The 23,469-nt window shown below is 37.2% G+C and overlaps 1 protein-coding gene across 1 annotated transcript in view; it reads right to left on the bottom strand.

Moving 5' to 3' along the window:
- LOC129723161 (endoplasmic reticulum resident protein 44) overlaps positions 1-4,766 on the bottom strand; it is a 32,871-nt gene extending 28,105 nt beyond the window's left edge. Inside the window, exons 1-3 of the mRNA XM_055677203.1 lie at positions 4,352-4,766; positions 1,788-1,863; positions 1,633-1,724 (exon numbers count right to left, since the gene is read on the bottom strand). Of these exons, the coding sequence (XP_055533178.1) occupies positions 1,633-1,724; positions 1,788-1,863; positions 4,352-4,399 (216 nt within the window). The 5' untranslated portion in view covers positions 4,400-4,766. The remainder of the gene's footprint in view (positions 1-1,632; positions 1,725-1,787; positions 1,864-4,351) is intronic.
- Between the last annotated feature and the right edge of the window lie 18,703 nt (positions 4,767-23,469).

The raw sequence follows: 23,469 nt of genomic DNA on the forward strand, positions 1-23,469 counted from the left end.
GTTCATCAAAGGCCCTAGAGTAATATTTCGCCGGGTTTATCGCTTGTACTTGCTTGTTTGCTTACGGTAAACCTTAATTAGGCTGATACAAATTTTGAATTGATTTTATGTCCAAGGCTATCAAAGTTAGCCACGGAGAAGTCAAAACACCGGGAAGAAAAATATATCTTTCATAAGAATTTTTATACAAGTTACGACGTTGTAACTTGCATGCAAATGAATATTGAAAAATAACTCATATTGGGATTATTAGTAAAATGACTTGCCTTTTGACGACTTTTGAATTGCAGTAGATGCGTGACAGTATCTTTTTAATAATAATTCACTCAAACAGCTTACTTATAAAAAAAATCTAATTAAAGAATCGACAACTTGCAACCTCAACTGGATTCTAATCCGGCTTCAAAATTGGAGTATTTTGGCATTTTCCATAATTTGGCGAAATATACAATTTTGAAACAATTATTGAAAATTACTCAAATCGTTGAAGATTCCATCGTCACCAGGTGCACTTATACTTTTGAAACTTTTGATAATCATTTAAGTTAGCGTCCAACATCTGAAATAAATTTAATTCGGGTCTAATTGCGTAAAAAATCCCAAGCCACTTTATCCCCTTTTTACAATAGTTACTCTAGTGCATAATAGCTTTGGATGCAAAATGCCTTTAGAAATATTTACAATTCCTACTCAAATTGCATGAATACGTTCCTTCACAATCAGTATATTGTTCAAGAATATATTTATAAATTCTGAGTAGCATTTGTAAATATTTGGAAAGACTTTGCATCCAAACCTGTGGTGCTCTAGTGTAACCATGGTAGAAATTGGGTTAAATTTTTCCTGATTACTATTCAAATTTCCTGATCAAAAAATCAATTCCCTGATTCTCCAGGTGTTCCCGGTAGTCGCTACCCTGCTTTCGGTCGACTTGGTGTTCAAGTGTATGCTGTCTTGCTGCTCGTTTGCACGCTCGGTACAACCCAGATGTTAGATGTCGGTTTTACAAGCCAGTCGTCTTGTATTGGTTGAAATCGCGGCTGGAAGGGACCTTTAGAATCAACAGATTCGTAGCGCTAGTTCCGCAATTGTCCTGTACATTATTAACTCTCTTGTGCCCAGTGCCGCCTTTAGATGGCCTTCAGTCAAATCTTTAAAAAGCTTCAATAAGGATTAAAAAATGTTTATAAGGCTTTATAGTAATTTATTCGAAGTCCGTCTAAAAATTAATTTGGGCACTAGAGGGTTAACGGTTGGCTGCGAAGTCTGTGTCGAATGAACAGAAGGTCAAAGTCTAACACGGAACGTTGTTGTAGCTTTTGGATTTTGTTTTACTTCGCCTAATATTATTTTGCAAAAAAAGGACCATAAAAAACGTAGATACCTATTGCTAATAAAAATCAATTTGATTAACCACAAAACCTCTGATAAGTCATTAAAAACGATGTTCGAAACAATAGTAATGTAAACAAAAATGTTATAGACATAGATAGACGTATTCGTAAAAAAACTGATGAATATGGAGATCAAAAACGAAAGTTCGTATGCTTTCATTCTCCCACAAAAAATTAAAGAGAAACATAGCACGGCATGAAGATGCTTTTCGTCAACTGAACGATTTTTGCCACTTACCTTATCGGCCGCTTCGTCAAATATCGGCTGCAGAATGTTACTGAACCTACACCACTCCGCGTAGAAATTGATAAAAATTAGTTCATTAGAAGCTGGAAAACAAGAAAACGCTGTCAAACTAAGTTGCGCCTAAGACTGCGATGTCGTTTGCTTACCTAAAGTCATATCTAGATTTTCACTGGTCAGTTGAACCGCGCCGCTATCAGTGGGATTGTAGAACAGATAAACCACCTGGAATTGGAAAAGAATACAAGTGTAGTGTATGAAAACCTTGAATATTTTAAGATAAAGTAAGCATCCCTATCTGTAAGGAATATTTTACTGATTGCTATGCAATTCTGATCTCCTTAGAAAAAAACTTCTTTTCTTCAAATTGTGTGGAAAACTTGTAGTCATAGGCATCTGATTTTCTATGGCAATGTTGTCTAAGCATATTATACACATGTTACTGTGAGGTCATGATTATGTCATCATTTTTCCTGCCTCAATGCAAATCTCCAAATCGATTTTGGCCAACCGGTTTAATAAGTACATGCACAAAAGGCCCAATTAACAGTGCCCAAGTTAATTCCTAGACCGGCTCCGGTGAAATCACTATGAACCATTATAAACACTTTTCAAGTATTTACTGAAACTTTTTAGAGGTTTGACTGAAGCCCGCCAAAAGGCGGCATTGGGCACTTGAGGGTTAATAGCGAAGATGCTCCAGAAGCATAACGCCCCCAGTCAGTCAAAACAGGTTTGATGCGCGACAACTTGCTTGTCTGGCTACCATAGCGAGGGCTGATAAGTATCGACATGACCGTGTTTTCGTTTTTTGTTTCGTTTCTTGCGTGATCTAAGTTGTACTAACGCTAGTAGTACTCAGGCACTAAAAAACTGCCAAGCAATTTGTCCCTTATCTGCACCGCGGAGAATATGATACAAACAGAACACATTTGCACCTTAATTGAGGTAATAGAGCAGAGTTTGCGTTAACAAAAGTTCCAAACCTTGTAAATAGTTTGTAACGAGGCATGATTCCTCGTTATCGAGATTTTAATTTCACACCCATTTTTCTTTTGACAACTATATTGTTCTTGATTAATTTGGTTTTACTGTTTGTAGCATTGTTTTAAATTGGGATGAGCGTAAAACCGAGGATAAAAAAAAACAAATAATGTAACAAGCTAATAGCGAATGGATCACGGGTTATAGTTTGATACAAACTTTTTAAACATGTTATACAGAAACATATACCAATAAAATATTCAATTGTACATGTCATTTCAGGATACTTATTAAACGAATGAACTTCTTTTCTGTCTTGATTTAACTCTGATTAATTCAAATGTTCTTATATAAATCTTACTCTGGAAAAAAAATCCAAACTGTTACATAGGCTCTCTAATAGGGAAACATTAGAAGATATGTCAAACAAAATTCTAAAAAAGTTCCTGCAAAAAATTGTAATAATCAACAATTACAACGGAGTTGAAGTTTAAAAATATTCATTTTTGTTTTTTGCTTGACAAGTTTCTTTCTTTTGCCAATAGTTATATTTACAGTATAACGAAAAAAATTATCCAACAATGTTGAAATATGAAACAAGATTCTGAATAAATCTTAGTAATGGACAAAAAAAACCACAAGCATTCACCGGCTCTTACTCTTCTATAAATTTGTATTTCTAGACATTTACTCTTCCGATATTATACCAGTCACATTACTCAGTGAACATCGAAAATAAAATGAAAATAACTTATAACTTGTAACCGTTGCAAAATTGCTCAATTCTTGTTGAGTAATTCATGGCAGTATTGCAGTTTTTGTGTACTGCTGCAATGATAGAACGGCGGCGCTCTGCTCCACGGTACCGTTGTTTTTACCAATATGTTTTCTTTCAAGACATCAGTTTTTATTGGGTTTTTTACAGCAGGTTAACAAATTGTTTAAGAAAGAGGGTTGTTTCAAACTTTTCGAAAAACTTGAATATTCGAGACATCAAATTAGTCTAAATTCATGGAAGCAAACATGCATTGACCTTTTGGGCCGGAGAGTTTGTCCATTTTTTATGCTAAGATAGAGAGTATCACAGACTCACAGTAAATGGCTGTTCATGTCGAATGCAGCAGAATTGCTCGCATGGGATTGGTACATTGTTCGCGTAAATTTGTTCTTGAAACTTTTTATCAATCTTGACCGCTGAGCAATTAAATAATAATGATAACTAGCGTTTTACAGAATAGTTCAACAAAAACTAGAAAAAAAACTAGAAAGTAAAAACATGGGCAATATCGCTGAATGCGAGGAGTCGAATTGACGCAGGCTATCATTCCAGGGTTCAAAATCATATCTAGCTTATCACCTGAGACTTATCACATTTTGCATGAAAGATGACACAAACAATAATTGATGATTCGTGTAAAAGGACATAAATGGAATATTAGACAATCTGGTATCACTTCCGCTGCATCGTTATGCGGTGTATACGAAAAATGTCAAACGCTGATTCGTGGAGACTACTATTGTGTTGTTGGTTGGGGATTGGCTGAAACACTTTTCATGCTTATTCAATTTGAAGTCAACTTTTTCGAGCCAAAACATTTTCGCTAATGCAAATAACACCTACGACATATAATTAAAGCCATTGCAAAATGGTACAATCCATGCCAAACTCTTCATTCCAACCCACACTCCGCATACAAAATCATGTTTTCAAACCCGGTACTCTACTCACCATTAGATAGCTGAATACGGATAATTTTGCACCTCCTAACGCCGTCATTTTTGGACCCTTTCCTCAGGTGAGCAGCAAACCTGACAAAACAACACTGTTTATTTCGCGCTTCTCTGTTCACTATAACTGTTGTTTCCTGCTTCAAGTTTTACAGTCTACATCGACCACCGTGAATAGAATTTTCGCGATTTTCTGCGTCGCTCAAACACTGACTTCTGCGGAACGGCTTATGTCAAGCACCAACTTAACCACTATAACAATAAGGCTGCTATCGACGAAGTAAAAAAAACGATGACGACACCAAGCACGGCACTGGATGGAGGAAAAATTTGGGGTGAAATTGCTCACATTACACCGTCGGATGGTCAGTCCGAGAAACGAGAATAGTCTCACCTCCACAATGAAAATGAGCGATTGACACTGACAGTTCTTTGAACAGTAAAAAAATAACAACGACTAATAACATGTAAGAGTTACGTGCAAGGATAATAGTAACGGTTGTAACTGTTGTAACGCCTTAGCTCTTAATTTTAGAGAAGGTGTGCTAGTTTATTGCGCACTGTTAAGACCAACCCGCTCCATTGGGAAGTGAACAAGCCTATGGAAAGACGCCATCTTTTCATGACCCAAAAATAACATGTAACGTTATGGAACCACGGTTCGAAATGAAATTGGAGCCAAAAATATGTTACATACAACCACTCCTATGGCATCGTGCCATGTTTCAAAGGCCAACATCTCAACGTATGTGTAAACGAGATAGCATATCACCACCACTTTACATGCACCTTCATATGACAGCTGACAATGGGCACAAATGAGTTTGTTTGTTTGTTTAATAATATGGTAGCGTAAGGTAAACCTTTTTTAACTGCTACTTCGAAATGTTACTATTGGTACAATATTTATCTTATGCGTCGCATATCACCTGATATCGCACGATGATATCGAATATCACCTCGGGTGTTTACACAACAGCAAGCTGATCTGATATAACATTTGCTTTGGCAATTGAAAAGAGAAGAAAACAAAAACAGGTCAAAGCAAGAACAAGACAACAAGAGCAATGCAGTTAGAGTAGAGATGTCCGCTAGTTGGCTAGCACCAACGCGAACTCTCATATGCAATTGTCAATATGTGCGGGATGACAAGAGCAAAAATTTATCCTTCCTTGTTATTCGCATGCAACGCGAATTTCGAAATTTGTAGGGTTGCGTCAAATGTCTCTGGGCCGTGTTGCCAACTGCTAATCTTGTTTTTATTGGTTTTCGAACATGATATCCGCGATAGCATGTAGCCGAGGAGATATCCGATGACAGCTCGATTGTATGAGATAGCAGGTGATATGGATGGTGATATGGCCTCGATAGCACGAATCGCCCGAAATCAAGTGATATGCGGTGTAGTGTGAACGGGGTATTATACTACTTCTATCTTATCTTAACATTCAATTTTACTACATTTGAGGACGGTTACAAAATTCTAGACAGCCCCTTTTAAAAACTGCTTCCAATGTCGATTGTTTGATAACAGTTGGTAAGGAGTTCCAATTTACCACACCCCGAACGATAAATGAATTTGAGTAGTTGCTTGTGTTGTTGCGTGGAATAATCATATGAGCCGCTGCGGAACAGAGTGGTCTTAGGACCATTTTACGGCAACATATACAGGGGACCAATTTCATTACAGGGATCCAATTTCAAAAACCAAAAACACCGGCAGCGTCACAAAAAATGTCCATTTTCAACCGTTTTAAACTCAGTCAGTTTCCAACCGATTTTCGTCATTTTTGCAGTTATCGATTGGAAAATCAACCAAGCACCCGTCCAAATGCAAAAAGTTGTAATCTGATTGTTCGAACGATTGTACTATTGAAAATTGTCAAGCCTTGTCGAAACGCAAATGTCGACCTCTGATTGGTCGCACAATGCTTCTTTCCCTAACAAGGTCGACAGAATATACCTAGTTGACTAAGAATGCGCGCTTTGTGTTTTATGTATAATTCATTCTACGATTGTGCCGATACCACACGGACGTTGGATGCTGATCATGAAGAAGAAAGAAAAGCCGGGTTTCAATTTCTGGCTGATCGCGCTGGGCGCGTTGATACTTAAGCACCTGACTATCTGGCGGCTGTTATGGAGTTTTCGGTAGCTGAGCTGCAGAATTATTGGAAATGCCAGGCAATTCTAGTAGAGAAAATGGGAGATCTAGAATCATCAGCGGATGGTTATCCTGAATGATGATAATTGAACAAACTTGCCGGTCTTGTTACTGTTGTGAAATATAATAGCACCTTTTGGTGCTCTTCAACTATGTGATTGAAGTAGTTAAAATTTTTCATCGTGTGTAACAGACGGAAAACCGCGAATTTCAACATTTACAAGCGAGGAAAAATTCAACAATGCCTCAAGAACGTGTTGGTGGCCCTGAGAAGGACCGGTTATAATTTATACTTGTTCTCGTGCTGGATGGCAGCAGATAACAGAAATGCAGCACTTATGCTCTTGCGTCTTAAATTAAAACGGTTATATTTTGATACCTCAGCAGAATTTTGACCTTCATACTCATGTCTACCATCGGCAATGTCAAACACGCAATAATATGCTTTCATACGACACGGGGAAGGGAAAATTTTCTTCAACCAAGCTGCGCAACACGACACAAAACATGTTATTTTGTTGCTTCAATGAGAGTGCTATCGGTCCGGCTCGACAGAATGTCCACAACAAATCGTTTTTGTACAAACGTGCTACGAAACTGAGGAAAAACTTTAGAAACTGAAAAAAGGGGTGGAGCTTATCAAATGATCGCTCTGAGCCAGAATGAAGAGATGTATTTTTTTTTTTCGAACGTTGTAGTATGGTATGACTGGAAATGATTAAGTCACACATATTTTTCAAGTTATATCATTCCACAACATTCGAAACAATTATTATGTCAGAGCGGATATTGCACGCTATCTGACTATGAAGCATTTATGCAATAGTTAAATGAAAATTGCAATTGCAGCAATCGGTCTTTTTCAAAGCTACTAAATGTATTTCGAAGAGCATATTGAATGGTTATCAATAAACTGCAACTGAGGTTTAATGCTGCTGCAAATGTACAGCAGTCAGCACGTTCTGCTCACGATGCTGAGTCTATTTTAGAAAATTCACTTGTAGAAGACGGTTAAAGTTTAACATCACAGCAGCTCATGTCTACCATCGGCAATATCAAACACGCAATAATCTGCTTCCATGCAACACGGGAACGGGAACATTTTCTTTAACCAAGCTGCGCAACACGACACGAAACATGTTATTTTGTTGCTTCAATGAGAGTGCTATCGGTCCGGCTCGACAGAATGTCCACAGGAAATCATTTTTGTACATCCGTGCTACGAAACTGAGGAAAAATTTTAGAAACTGAAAAAAGAGGTGGAGCTTATCAAATGATCGCTCTGAGCCAGAATGAAGTCACACATATTTTTCAAGTTATATCATTCCACTCCGTACAAAAAATAATTCATTCCTATTTTCATCCCTATATAAGAGCTGTTTTAGTCGAAGCCGCTTATAATAGTTCTGAACAGCGATAACAGCAGTCCTCCCTTAGCAGCAGCGGGAACAGTGCAGTGGGTACCGTCGATAGCGGATAGCGGCCACAACTGTGGCGTGGCTGCGGATAAGCATAGCAGTTTCAGCGGATCTTAGCATCGATAGCAGCTCGGCCAGCAGATGCAGGTACAGCGGATACCAATGGCTACGGATAGCGGCCACAACTGTGGCATGGCTACGGATAGCGTTGCAGTTGCTCAGCAGTTGGGCCAGCGTATAGCGGCCACAACTGTGGCATGGCTATGCATAGCGTAGCTGTTGCAGCGGGTATATCAGCATCGATAGTAGCAGGGTCAGCTGATGCAACGACACTCCCTTCACTAAAATGCTGTTTCAGTGTGGTAGCGGGAAGCATCAGCAGCAGGCTTGCAAGAAGTGAATACATCACCAGCAACTTTCTCTAAGGCCTCTGCCATAGTAGACGCGAAAAGTGTCGCGAACCGATTCACTCGGTCGTAGGTTATTATACAGCTCTACTGATGGCTGTACATTAACCTACAGCCGAGCGAATCGGTTCGCGTCGCTTTTCGCGTCTATTATGGCAGAGGCCTAATGGGAAAGTTGTATCATTTTTCTTTTTGTTGATATTCCCCACATGAAACGACGCGCTTTCGTATGATACAGGCTGTCGTAATTCTACGTTAACCTTGCGGTCGTTTCTTATAAACAACCTCTTCCACTTTTTCAAAAATAAGTTTTTTACATAAACCGCATCTACTCAAGAAGCTGAAGTTATGAGACTAGAAAAATTAAAAAAAAAATCGAACTTTAAAGCTGATTTATTTCATGTTGAAATTTCGTCCGAAACAGAATGGCCATTCTGTTTCGGAACAGAGTGGTCTATGTACATAAATCGACATGTGATATGTAACTTATCATTAGTCCTGTAACATGTTACACATGATTTGTAACATGTTAAACGTAATGTAACACGAAAAATGTAACATGTCAAATATCATGTAATATGTAACATGTTGTGTTACATGTAATGTTACACGTCACATGTTACATGTGACATGCCATGTACATCATATAACATGTGACACTAGCCATTTTATACGAGTTAACATCATATATATATATAAATATATATATATATATATATATATATATATATATATATATATATATATATATATATATATATATATATATATATATATATATATATATATTTATATATATATATATATATATATATATATATATAGATATACATATATATATATATATATATATATATATATATATATATATATATATATATATATATATATATATATATATATATATATATATATATATATATATATATATATATATATATATATATATATATATATATATAAAGTTAGAGTTGTCTTTGTACATTGGTGAGATAAAAGCACCTATTTCGCAAAGAAACTGGTAATTTTATGTATCCCAATGTTAAACCACTACCTTTATATTAGAACATTTTGTTTGACCTTTATATTAGAACATTTTGTTTGAAAGAATCCGTTGAATAGAGTTTTATTCAGAGGATTTTTTGAAAATTGCTTCTCCTGAACAATTTGCTCGATGGTACATAGACCACTCTGTTCCGCAACGGCTCATATTTTGGAGACGGCGCCCTTGGCAATTTCCAATACCCACCCACCCCCACATAACGCAATTTTACATGTTTTACACACGCAAAGTAACGCTTCGTTGAATACCGCCCCACCCCTGAGCGCGTTATGTATTATATGAATGATCCCTTTGAAACCGTTTTTCTCTGGCTCTCTGGCTCGATTAAAGGTCAAACCCTAAGACAAAACGCGACAGCTGGTCACCGTTACATGCTAAGACAAGACGCGACAGCTCCAAGTATGATGACAGTTCTACAAGGTATGCTACACTTTTGTCTATCCACGCACACAAACAAATCTCGTTATGAAAAATTTCGCGTTTTGTATGGAATTCAGAACATTTTTGGAAAATTCTCGTTTTATGTTGTTTTATATCTGATTTTTTTAGTTGGAGAGTGAATCTCCAGTTGAAACACACTAGAAATTGATATTAATTTAGATTTAGTGTGAAAAATTGCGACAATATGTCGAAATAAAATATATACAAAAATGCTATATTTCTAATAGTTGGAGCATAATCTTAGTCATTGTCATAGCTCATGACTTTTGTTACTGTATGAAACATAAGCGACTCTATTTAGAAGCGCTATTAGAGTACAAGAAAAAAACGAAAAGTGCAAAAAGGTTACCGGCAAATTGATGAAAAACAGCATATTTTACCTAAACCGCAGCATGTTTATGTATTCCCCACAAAAGAAAAACATGTTTCAACATCATTTCTATAACTTTTCAGGAAAGAATGTTCAATAAGTTTAGTTTAAAATGCAAAATCATTTCAAATTTCATACAAAATTGGAAAAAGTTCATAACGATCACCTTGTAGAACTGACATGATACTTGGGCGACAGCTGGCTTCTTATTTTTCTTTTCGTAACGGCCGTCATCCCCGTCGAAATTTTTTTGAACGTTCCATGCCGTTGATGCCAGAATGATTATTTTTAACAACTTCTGCAGGTCAATGAAAATAAAACAAATTAAAATTGCAATATATAGGCGAATAATACTCAATTTTTATTTATTATTTTATGTTTAATAAAGCATACTTCTACTATCAAATTTTTTCTTCTTAAGTTTCTTGGTATCCAAATTTTTTCTTCCCAAGTTTCTTGGACTTCAACCGAAATAGTAAAAAACGATTAATCAATGCATTTTCAAAGTTATAACAGTGAAATACATTACTCGGTAATATCATGTACCTTGCATACTTTTGCATCATTATTTATGAACAATTATAATAGCTAAATTATGACTCTCCAGCATCACTGCTTTACAGTGAAAAGTGACCTCGTTGTATTTTCTACGTGACGATTGCGTTATCGGATTCAGCCAATCAGCAGCCGGTTCAAATTGGTGTTATATTCAACCAATGACCAGCTGTCGCGTCTCGTCTTAGGTTACATGCAACCAATTCTTATCATCTAATCTTACAAAACACGAGCAATAAATATAGCGATATGACTATTTACATATTGAAAAGTTAGCGATTAGCGAATGTTCCGCTAATGTGGGTTTAGCGTTTAGCGTTTAGCAATTATCGAGCTAAATTTTCCGGATAGCGGCTTAGCGATTAGCGTCGCTAAATTTTCGTTTAGCGGTGCCCACCACTGCTGGTTGTGATAGCAATATCAATAAATCAGTATTGCTGAAGATCACATTTACTGGCTAATTAATAGAATTAAAGAAACCAACAGTAAAAACCAGCTCAGATGAGCCGAAAGAAGAAAGAATTGTAAGGAAATACAAACATAAAGTTCGTATGTTGCAACCCGCGATAAAACATGCTGTCGCAACTAGCTGTAGATCATCTCAGATCAGTAAGTGTAGGCACTTTTGAAATATAGAGTGACAACCCCACGATTCGCCACAACATAAGCCTACCCGTCTTTCGTTTATTTTTTTAAATCTCGCAATATGGCGTTCAATTTTGTAACCGTGTTTAAACATAAAAAATAGTAGAGTGGATGGCCGAGTTGAGAGGTCTTGGCGAATTTAGGTGTTCCCTATGTATTTAGAATCTCCAATAGGCTTTCGACAAGAGTAACACACTGATTAATGCGCTACAGTCGTACCGGCGTAAGCAACCGTTTCCTGATCAGTTGAAAAGTTTTGCCATTTCGTTGCACTTCTATTCCACTCGCGCATATGAATTCGTACGCCGTTCCTGTGGTAACCGCTTACCTTATCCAAGGACAATCATTCGCTGGTACGAATCGATGGACGGGGAACCAGGTCTGACCTCGGAAACTATGGCAGCCTTAGAAGTCAAAGCTAAGGAGCACAAAGCTCTGGGTAAACGATTGCTGGTTGGGCTTATGATGGATGAAATGGCTATCAAAAGGCATACTGAATGGAACGACGTCAAAAAATGTTTCGAAGGTGTTGTGCAGTACTTTGGATTTTTGCCCGAAAGCTCAGATCAACTACCCATAGCCAAAGTAGCTAAGGTTTTTATGATAACCGGAATTAGTGAAAGCTGGAAAACTCCTATCGGATAGTTCCTTTCTGACTCTTTAGATACGGAGCAGAAAGCGTCAATTGTCGAGAATATACTGACGCATCTGCATAACATCGACGTGCATGTCATTTCATTCACATTTGACGGAACGAGTGCCAATTTGAGCACGGCTAACAGATTGGGTGCCTATCTGAAAAGCGGGCCAGATATGAAAACCTTCTTTTGTCATCCTATCAGCGATGAACCGGTTTATATGATTCTGGATCCTTCACATATGCTCAAACTAGTTCGTAACACGCTTGGAGCGAATGCGGTGTTTACCACTCCCACAGGACACATTAAATGGAAATATATTGAAGAGCATGAGCATGAGCATGAGCATGATTGACCGCCCGCGGTTGCTACTCCGTTATTGCCAGATCAGCTGTAATTACACAGAGAACCAACAGATGATGCCTGGGACTAACATGCATCCTCAATGTGTAAAAACTGATGACCTCAATCTTTATATTGGGCAATACCAGCGCCGGCCGCATCCGAATGCAGGTCAATGAAGGATTGTGTATGGGAATATGTTGACGTGATATTCGCTTTGTTGGAAGCCGAGAACACCTCTGCACTTCCACGAAAAATCACTGGGATGTTGTGGATAAGGGAAGGGTTTGCAGCAGGGTCCGTTTTGGTAAACGGCGCGCTGAGTTCGAGCGCCTATGGGTCCGTTATATCCGCCACGAAAGTCGTAATGCGATCCTAACTGATTCTGTTTGCTAATGTATCACCGCAAAAATAAAGCACGCGCGAGTATACGGGTCATATTACCAATTTTGAACAAACTCAAATATTCGGACATCTCCGCGCGAGGTCATTATACTACTCCCGAGAGATATCATTTATTTATTTCTTCCAGTCGACTACACAATCTTACCAAAATTATATCCACGCTGACGCCTCGTCACTCATATTACATCCACGTAAAGTGACCATCTTTATACAGATATCTGTTGCGCGTTGTTGAGCTATCCTTAGATAATACAACCTCTTGGAAAGTATCGACGGTAAAAAGCTATACGAGCGCACAGGTACACACACTCGACAAATATAAACTGCTCTGGTCTTAACGTATTTTTCAGTAATCTGAATTATGGTTAAAATGGTTCTGGTTTATTAATTTACAGAATGTTATCTAAAAAGTAACGAATGACTAAGGAAAAAAACAAGTGTAGTCATGAGTGCAAGATAAACTAAATTAAGAAAAAAAAAATTAGCTAGCGTACGATCTAACAAATTTTCCTTACCGTACCGAAGCTATCAAGCTCGACAAATTCATAGTGTTATCGTAACTGCTAAGCGCGCCATAGACACGAATAATGGCCGAAGTTTATATAAATCCGTTTATTTCGCGTAAATTGGTGAGTAGAAAATCCGACGAACAATTTTTTCATGTAGACAATTTGTGTTTGTCGGGGCCCGAAATATTACTATCAAGGACAGGGATGGTAACAACGTATCGGAAGTGATGTCGTTTTCTTTGGCGCAAAAAAAAAATATTCCTATTAAATTGAAAATTTGGCAACATGCATGCATTCAAAGCCCGATAGTTAGATAAAATGCGTAGGAAACGCAATACAATACAATACAACTTTCGTAATCTATTTGCAAATGCCAAAGCAATCATTATTCATTTTATCGTTCCGGGTTTGTTTCGTGACGAAAATTTTGCATAATTATTAAAAACTAACCGGGGAGTAAAAATTTCAAAAGCTAGAGAATTCACAAAACACGAACAGTGTCGCGCAGGCACAATAAAATTATGCCCATTCCCTATAATGGGTTTCTAAGAGATCTTATCAAAAATGAGTTTCACGTCAATAAAACATTCAAATGAACATATAAAACTAATCGTCATCCCACACACGAGTCCCAACACAGTAATAACTAGTGGCGTAGTGAACATGAACACCACTACCAAAACACCGTCATAGCAATCAACCTGTGCATCAGTGTTTTGTCGGCTGACAGTTTTTTTTCGTCAGCCGTCGCAGCAAATCAAAAAATGCAGATAATGCAAAAGAAAGGCATAGGATACTTAGCTGGTTTTGTCTGTCTCGCTCTCACTTTTTTATCACTCTCTTGGTCATGTTGCTTGTATTTATGCAAGCTAGAGCGTTTTTCACCCGCCTTTCCGCAAAAACACACTTGTGCTATCTTTTTCACACCTATAGTTCCAAACCGCACACAAAAAGGCCCTAAGTTTGATTGTTTGTTTGATAAAATTTAACCATATAATCCACTTAGACGAGGTCCGTCCATCACATTCGTACACGGCACACATAGTTCTACTATAACGTACTATTTTTGCTATTTCTTTTTGTGAATAACACTCATAATTTGCAAAATAAAACTACAGCAAACAGGAACCGCGTACTGATTGTTGACCGTGCTGCCAACCTCCTCTTCATCGATGTCTTATGTCATTAAATGGAAATATATTGAAGAACTGAATAAGACCCAAAATGTGTGCGGCATCAAGTATGCTGGACGACTCTCCGATCGTCACATACGTTATACGAACGAGAAAATGCGTGTTGATTTGGCCTCCCAGACTCTAAGTAGAAGTGTAGCTCAAGGAATAAAGAAGCTGAGTGAATGCGACGAGGTCCAGATACGCAAGCAATTTGCGAGATCTGAAGAAACAGTCGAATATATCCAAACCGTTAACGACGTCTTCGACGTGATGAATAGTAATCATCATGGAAGCGAAGGCTACAAAAAACCAATGTCGGTTGATAATGTTGAACACACAGCGTTGTTCAATAAGGCTGAACAGCTCTTCAGGTCCTTGAAAATCCAGGTTAAAAACCTAAATTAATCCATCTAGCGGTCAGACTCAGCCTTTCTCATTCAAACTTATTATTTGTAAAAATAGATTTACATGAATGCTTAAATCCAATAAATGTTTATCCACTCTTTGGGTTCTAAAATATTGCTGTTGTAATTAAAGTATAAAATATGAAATTTGACGTAATGTTAGTACTTAAGAAATAGCGAAATAAAAGCAATGACTCTCAATTTCGAACAATTTAATCACGAGCGATGCCGGGAACGTTCAAATAATACGCTACCACATTTAAATCATGTTGAGGCCATATATATTGATCGAAGCAGGTAAAGTGTTGAATAGTCTTTGAATTTCTTTTCTTTCTAAAACTTTTAAACAGCATATCAAATTGTTATGAAGTTTGTTATTTGTAAGTTTGAGAGATGACTCATTTGTATGACACTAGTTATGTTCAAATAAGTCGTGTAATACTTGAGATAATAGACTTTCGTTGTTTTACAAATTAAAACATAACGCTTGCTTAAGTTTGATTACAATCAAATGAAAAGGTAACGTATGGGGCAGCCAAACTTTGAAACCACGTGTTCAATCATAATTCATCAGTTAACCTTTAACTAGCCCGTTCATCTGATATCAATATTATGATAGATAATGAAGTTTCGTGATTTTCACATTTCGATACATTACAGACGAAGTTACAGTCCGATTACTGCAAAATTCAATAGGGTGTTATGAGGTAGGTAGACCTTTTATTTGATACTAATTCTGTGGAAATCGGGTCAACCATCTCTGAGAAATATGAGTGAGTCCAAGTAAGTTGTCTTGGAATATGTTTCTTTTCATAGCTGGATTTCACATTTTTAAACATAACAGGCAAAGTAATAATCCGTTTGTAAAAAAAATCATTAGAGTCTTATGGGGCAACAAGACCTTTCATATGACACTAATTTTATAAAAATCGGGCTAGCCATCTCTGAGAAACATGAGTGAGATTAAATAGTCTCCAGAACACGTTTCTTTCCATAACTTCTGAACCACATGTTCAATCTTCATAAAATTCAAAAGTTGAGGGTTTTTAAGGTAGCCCGTTCATTTGAAACTAATTTTAATCAAATCAGATGTGTGGTTTCTGAGATATTGATGTTTCGTGATTTTTACACTTTGATACATAACCTCTAAACTAGAAATCAGATTACAATAAAATTCAATAGGGTCTCATAGGGCAACTAGACCTTTTATTTGCAATTAATTTCATTGAAATCTGTTCGGTCAGACCATCTCTGAGAATAGTGAGTGCGAGAAAAGGTGCACATACACACGTACACACCCACACACAAACATATACACCTATACATGCTTATATGCAGAAAATGCTCGATTCGTCTAACTGAGTCGAGTAGTATATGACATTCGGCCATTCGGATCACTTTTCTACCTTTTAATTAGCCAGTGATCGTTAGGAGGAAGTCAATATGTTTACTTTCATTATGTGATTTCACATTTTCATGAACAACGGACAAAGTTACAATCCGATTGCAATGAAATTTAATAGCAACCTATGGGGCAACTAGACCTTTAATTTGACACAATTTTTGTGAAAATCGGTTCAGCCATCTCTGAGAAAAATGAGTGAGTTTAAACAACCTCAGGATAACTTTTCTTTACATAACTTTTGAACCATATGTTCAATCATTACGAAATTCAAAAGTTAAGGTTTCTGGAGACAGCTCAATCATTTGAAACCAATTTTATTAAAATCGGTTGTGTGGCTTCTGAGATATTGATGTTTCGTGATTTTTACATTTTGATACATAACCTCTAAACTAAAAATCCGATTACAATGAAATTCAATAGCAACCTATGGCGCAACTAGACCTTTCATTTGCAATTAATTTTATGAAAATCGGTCCAGCCATCTCTGAGAAAAGTGAGTGAGAAAAAAAAGTTGCACATACATACACACACACACACACATACACACATACATACATACATACATACAGAAAATGCTCAGTTCGTCAAAAGGGGTCGAGTGGTATATGACATTCGGCCATTGGGACCACTTTTATACCTTTGGTTTTTCCAGTGATTGCTATACCTTTCTAGGAGAAAGGCAAAAAGCGAATTGTTTGGTGTGATCTCCGCTTTTGACATCCATCAACAACACTGGATTCCTGGGGTAATTATTAACATGCACAGTGTTGAGTTACACCATCCGCACTGCAAAAGGAACGACTGTCCGCAACGCTGTGAGTGACTCGAGAACTACGCCAAGCTAGTTGGCGCGCGTTAGTATATAACAATTAGGCTTTATTTGCGCCTCCCGCCAAACTGGTCATTGTTGCGACCAGCTATAAAAGTGTACTTGCCATCTCAATCCGGTGTCATTCGATAAGCGTACGGCGGCAGTCTTAGAATAAATGTACAGTAGCTAGGTAAAGTTTGTGCGTTTCGTGGTGCGCGAAAGAAACCTTCTCCCTGCGCCTTAATTGCCCTCTCGTGATGCCAAAGGGCGAAATCCAACACAACTTAGGGCCGTGCGCGATCACACAGTGTTCTAGGCTTATTTGAAAAATACATCGAGGAGTCAAAAGAAATCCAAATGATCTACGTTTATAGAATCAGCCAGGATCATCTGGAAACTTTTTTTCTGCCATACGATCACGAGGCGGGTTCAACAACAACCCTACAGCTGTACAATTTAAAGCTGCATACAAACGGCTACTTATCAACAACGGCAGCTGCCAATTGCAATGACTTTGACGAGATAAAAATGGTTCATTTCAACGACAAGGCGAGTATTACTACATGATGCGAAAACATTTGCATACTACAGTCTGAGCACTACTAATTTTCTTCTTGATCTCATTAAAGGCGCAGTACTATATGGATGCAACCAACAGCCGAAGGCAGGAGTCTGCTTCAATCGAAACGGATCTTCCCGAATGCGATCGAAAAATCGATTGATTTGGACAGCACCATATTTTCATGTGCTCTTAAAAACTCTGCACACACTGTGCACAATAACTTGAATAAGAAGGTCAAATGCAACGAATGATTGTTTGAACTGACGAACATTCAAGGTGTTGCACAAGAGGACATTTTTTCAAAATGCAAAATAACAGAAAGGACCTTCAAATTGTTGGTAGGCGGCTATAATAATTTCAATATTCCGCAATATTACGGACGCTTAGTAAACCATGTTGTTTGGGAAATTGTTGAATCTCAAAATATTTTTTCACGTCTATCTAAGCACATCCTTGATCAAGATGCTCTACTGAACCATCGCAATCTTTTAATCAAGCTAACGATAGAACTTTATTTGAAGCTTAGATTGGAAAATTACTCCAAAAGTTTCGCCGGCTTCAGAGAAACTGTGCGAAAAAATCTTACGAAGTTAATATTATTTAAGGGAGATTGACTAGTTTTATTTTTTGTTAACTTGTTGATTATACTTTTTACTATTAAAACATAAAGCTTGATCTTTAATATAACTGTCAAAAATGTTTTCCTTTCCAATTACCGATGACTGTTACATGTTCCTGAATATATTGGTCTAGAACATACAATAAACTTCAAACTCATCAAACCCCTTATCTTACAACTCTACATTATTGTAATTATAAAAACTACTCAGTTTGTGGTTATATCACTGACCTGCTATGTCTCTTCACGTTCTGGATAATTTCAAATTCAGTGTGATTAGAAGAGATAAATTGCACCATAGTTGAACTCACTCAGTTATTTAAATTGAGAATTAGCTTATTTATACATTCCTGCTCAATAGCAAATGGTTGCTGTCAGATAAGTGTAATTTTAAGTCGTAAACAAAACTCTAACACTTGTCCGCATGCAAAAATAATTTATATCAAAATATACCGCTTGAGTTTGAGCCAAAAACAGTTTAACGAACACTATAACGAATATAAAATTACATTGTGCGCATTTTGTGCAGGACATAAATGGTCACGTTTAAACATGTTTCAACACGTTCCGGATAACTCAATATTCGATATAGTTGAAAGCGAACAAAAAATTCGTGCAGTAATACATACGGCACAATGAACGTAGCTTAACACCAAATTTTCAACATTAGCGCCATCATCATCGGCGGCGGCTTCAGGAAACAGTTGCTATGACATGGGTCTGGGTCTGGGTAGAATCTCCTATATAATGAAATATAATGACATGTGAATTTTTTTAAAACGAAAATGTTTGTTGGTGTACCAGGGTGTTCCCCGTCTGAGAAGAAGTGAAGGTTTTCTGATAACTAACAATTGTGCTTTAATCCCTAAAACTACGTAGAAATTTCGTCGTTAAGTCGCCTCTTAGTCGATGCTTAAACCTAACGAAATGTGGCCTTTCCTCCAACTATTGTGGCGCCAGCACTACATTGGAGTTCGGAAGTCGGTACACATGAAGATTTTGCAGTCCTGTTAGGCTTGGCTTATTCGGAATGGTTAAAGTTTTTTTTTTTTTTCAAAAAAGGAATTCAATGTAAGTGATTGACACTTTTTTATTGTAGCGGACTTCCTTACTGCGACCAGAATCGTTGATCTATTGTATTGTGCATTTAAATAAAAGTTATCAAAACGTCGCTGATAAACTGGCAGTCAGGCTCACTTCCGATGTTTATTTTGGGTATTCTCACAACACTGCAACCATTTCAGCCGTCACTGTGCTGTCAGCCCGGTTTACAAAAATAAATACATTGAAGTCATTACGGCAGTCCATGTTGTGTGAACACGCAGTTGTTCTATGTGTTTGTAATGTCAAAAGAAAGTTCGGAAGTCGGAAGTTCCACTTCCCTGCCGTGATATGACATTGTGACGTAGATCCAAGTGATCAGTTTTTCAGTACGGCCCAAAAACGAATTAATTTCTCGCCAATTTTGTGTTGAAATGGGTGCCTACGTCACTTTGTTTTTTTTTATTTAATACAACGTACGAATATAGGTAACAACCAAAAAGAAGATACCAAGAGGTAGGTCTTCGAATAATGAACAACTTGGCATAAAAAACTTATATTCGAAAAAATGGCCTTTACGTCACTTTGTCATCTCACGGCAGTTCCGAACTCCAATTTAGTGCTGGCGCCACAATAAAATATGCTCGGGTTTCTGCTACATCCCGCAATTCTATTATTAGCAATACCGCTTCCCCCTGCCAAATATCGCCACTTTTAATCCCCAAAAGCTCAGTTAAAAACCCCTTAACTTAAAAAAATCCCCAGAGAAGTCTCGTTGAACGTCCTTCTGGCCAGGGGTTTCGCGCATCTCGTTTCGAGTAACTCGAACAAAAATAAATGATCACTGATGGTCGTCATGATTAGGTTTTCGTATATTTTTTCGACTTTGTAGGTTAGATAAGAGTGCCTATATATAACTAGAGTGGTGCCGTGTCATCCAAAGTAACGCTGGTAACACTGAACATCCTTTCTCTTTTCCCCACAAGTGTTTAATTATAGTCACTGTATTTTACTAGTCTGGCGGAGTGTAGCGAACCTATACATTAGAGAAATGACAAGACACTCACCGTTAAGGCAACTGTCAACATCAAAACGGATAACGGCAATGCAAAATGATACAACTCGCCCGTTTTGATGTTGACAGTTGCCTTAACGGTGAGTGTCTTGTCATTTCTCTAATGTATAGGTTCGCTAGCGGAGTGGGGAACCATGCAACTGGCAACCCACTTTTTCACATTGAAATCCTGACACCACTGGATATAATTCATGTTGCATATGACTTCTTTGAAAGTAAACAATTGATGTAAAAATGAAGTGCGTTTATAACAAATGTAACAGCAATTGGCGAAGGACAAAGAAACAAACTAGTTTACTCCGGTTTCCAAAGAATGCGGAGATTAGAGGAAAATGGCTAAAATTTTGCAGTTACCTGATAATTCATTTAGGTCGTTGAAAGAGAAAATTATAAAAAAATCATATTGTTTCGATTGAGCATTTCCCGTACAATAGTACAGCGTGAAAGGTGACAGGACAGCAAATCTATGGCAGTATAATGTTATCAATAAACAATTATTTATAAAAAGAGCACGTTTTTGTTGCGACGAAAGAAAATATTCCTTGTGATTTTCTCACATGTATAAAATTAACATTATTGTGATATCGTTAATTCATTACAATAACTATTCTCAAAAAACAGCAATTGTCACAAAAAGTCCAATTATTGAGTCTAATTTATTCTGTATCTTTTTACGGCACGATTACAATACTTCAAATGCAAAAATCAACGCACTATCGACTGGTTCCCGTTATGACAGTTCACACTGGTTCCCGAAATCCAGTCCGCCAGACCTAAGACAAGACGTGACAGCTGGCTTCTTATTTTTCTTTTCGTAACGGCCGTCATCCCCGTCGAAATTTTTTTGAACGTTCCATACCGTTGATGCCAGAATGATTATTTTTAACAACTTCTGCAGGTCAATGAAAATAAAACAAATTAAAATTGCAATATATAGGCGAATAATACTAAATTCTTATTTATTATTTTATGTTCAATAAAGCATACTTCTATTATCAAATTTTTCCTTCCTAAGTTTCTTGGTACCCAAATTTTTTCTTTCTAAGTTTCTTGGATTTCAACCGAAATAGTAATAAACGATTAATCAATGCATTTTTAAAGTTATAACAGTGAAATACATTACTCGGAAATATCATGTACCTTGCATACTATTGCATCATTATTTATGAACAATTATAATAGCTAAATTATGACTCTCCAGCATAACTGCTTTACAGTGAAAAGTAACCTCGTTGTATTTTCTACGTGACGATTGCGTTATCGAATTCAGCCAATCAGCAGCCGGTTCAAATTGGTTGAATGTAACGGTGACCAGCTGTCACGTCTTGTATTAGCGCCAGACTAGTAAAGTTTACAGTGACTATAGTGTTTAATAGGTTGTTTGCTCAATTGGAATGACACCGACAGATAATTTTTATTCCAATTTTGACAGTGTCGCCACTCTATATATTTACAGGCACTCTAGGTTAGATGAGTAATGAACAAATGACAATGACAGCTTAATTCGAGCTCGAAGCAAAAATGGCAGTAACGTATTTGAAAATAGCAAAAATAGTTCGAACCGAGCTGCACAATGTCACCCCAGCTTAATTTACTTTGTTAGTTAAATTATTGTTTTCATCCAATTCATGAGTTTCATAGCGTGGTACGCAGTTGAAAAGAAAAGAGGTTCACGAAATGTTGCCCTTTTTACCAAACGGAACTTTGACAGCTGAGAATGCTTCACAGTAACGATATCTGACGTGAGTGAGCGCATGATTTTTCCTTTTTTCTAGAACACTCGAACACACTTGTTTATCGCGATCTGGTGTGAGAGCAGGGATGCCAGGTAATTTTTTCAAAAGTCGAAAGGCAAAGTCAAAAGGCGAAAAACAATGTCTTCCTACCCGAAGGCTGAAAAAACTTTCCCGCAAATCGAAAACTGTCGAGCAAAAAAATACAGGTCACCACTAATGCACTAATGCAAAATTCGGGTCGTTCACATATTTTTCAATGTCTTAACATGTTTTCTCCAATGTCTTCACGTTGTCGTCACAAAAATGGATGCCTTCATCGTGAACTCAAAATATTTTTCACGTTATTGTTACGTGAAAGTTCCTATATTTGTTCATTTCCTGTCATTTTGCATGATTTATGTGACAAACATAACATCTACGTGAAAATCTCATGCATACCATGGTTAATCACGTACCATCTACGTGAACCAACGTCAAACAGGATGTATCGCGTGAATTCTCTGTGCGAAATGAACCAGAAATCAAAATGGCGAAGCTGTTGTCTGATTATGAACATAGAACAGAATTTCTGGATGGCTTGCAAATGAGTGAATTTTCGAAAAATCCTAATAAACTCGAGACTTGAGCTTAAAGGTTTCACACAGCTTCAGTTCAAAGGTGGAAGAGTTACCTGAACGGAAACAGCTGCAGCGGATAATAACAATCCCCGGGAAAGTCGTAATATTTATCAGGTTTTTTGTTGTTTTATTCATTCACGAATTTGCATACCTGAGTGATATCTGATAGCAATAACGTTTTACTAAATGTACAATTTTCATTTATTTCTCTAATTTTTATGAGCTAGGAAACAGGTTTTAGAAATTATCAAAATATGTTGCGTAATAAATCAGGTATGCAAATTCTTCGTTTACCTCGTCGGAAACCGATAATTATTTCTTTTGATTTCATGAACTCAAATGACAATCACGTAGAATCTACTAGAAAACGATAGTGGAAAATATTCACGTAACTTTTCCGGTAACTATAACGTGAAAAATATTTTGAATGTAGGCTAATGTCTTCCAATCTGGCATCGCTGGGTGTGAGACGACCAACCAATTGCCTGACACTTTCAGTACCTGAATAATGTCAGTGCTAATTATTCCGTGCAAGAAAAAGTGACATTTTGCTTCACAGCAGTGTTCACAGCAAGTGAACTTTGTTTTCCATTTCGGTTTATGATTTCTTTTTAGCTGCGTAGCTAGCTACCAGAAGAAATTTCATTGCCTGATTCAGTGCCTGAATTTTACATGGGATTGAGATAGGAAAATGAATTCCTTTTTGAACTGCATACT

Source organism: Wyeomyia smithii, chromosome 1, assembly GCF_029784165.1.
Source record: "Wyeomyia smithii strain HCP4-BCI-WySm-NY-G18 chromosome 1, ASM2978416v1, whole genome shotgun sequence".
In the NCBI taxonomy this organism is placed as follows: domain Eukaryota; kingdom Metazoa; phylum Arthropoda; class Insecta; order Diptera; family Culicidae; genus Wyeomyia; species Wyeomyia smithii.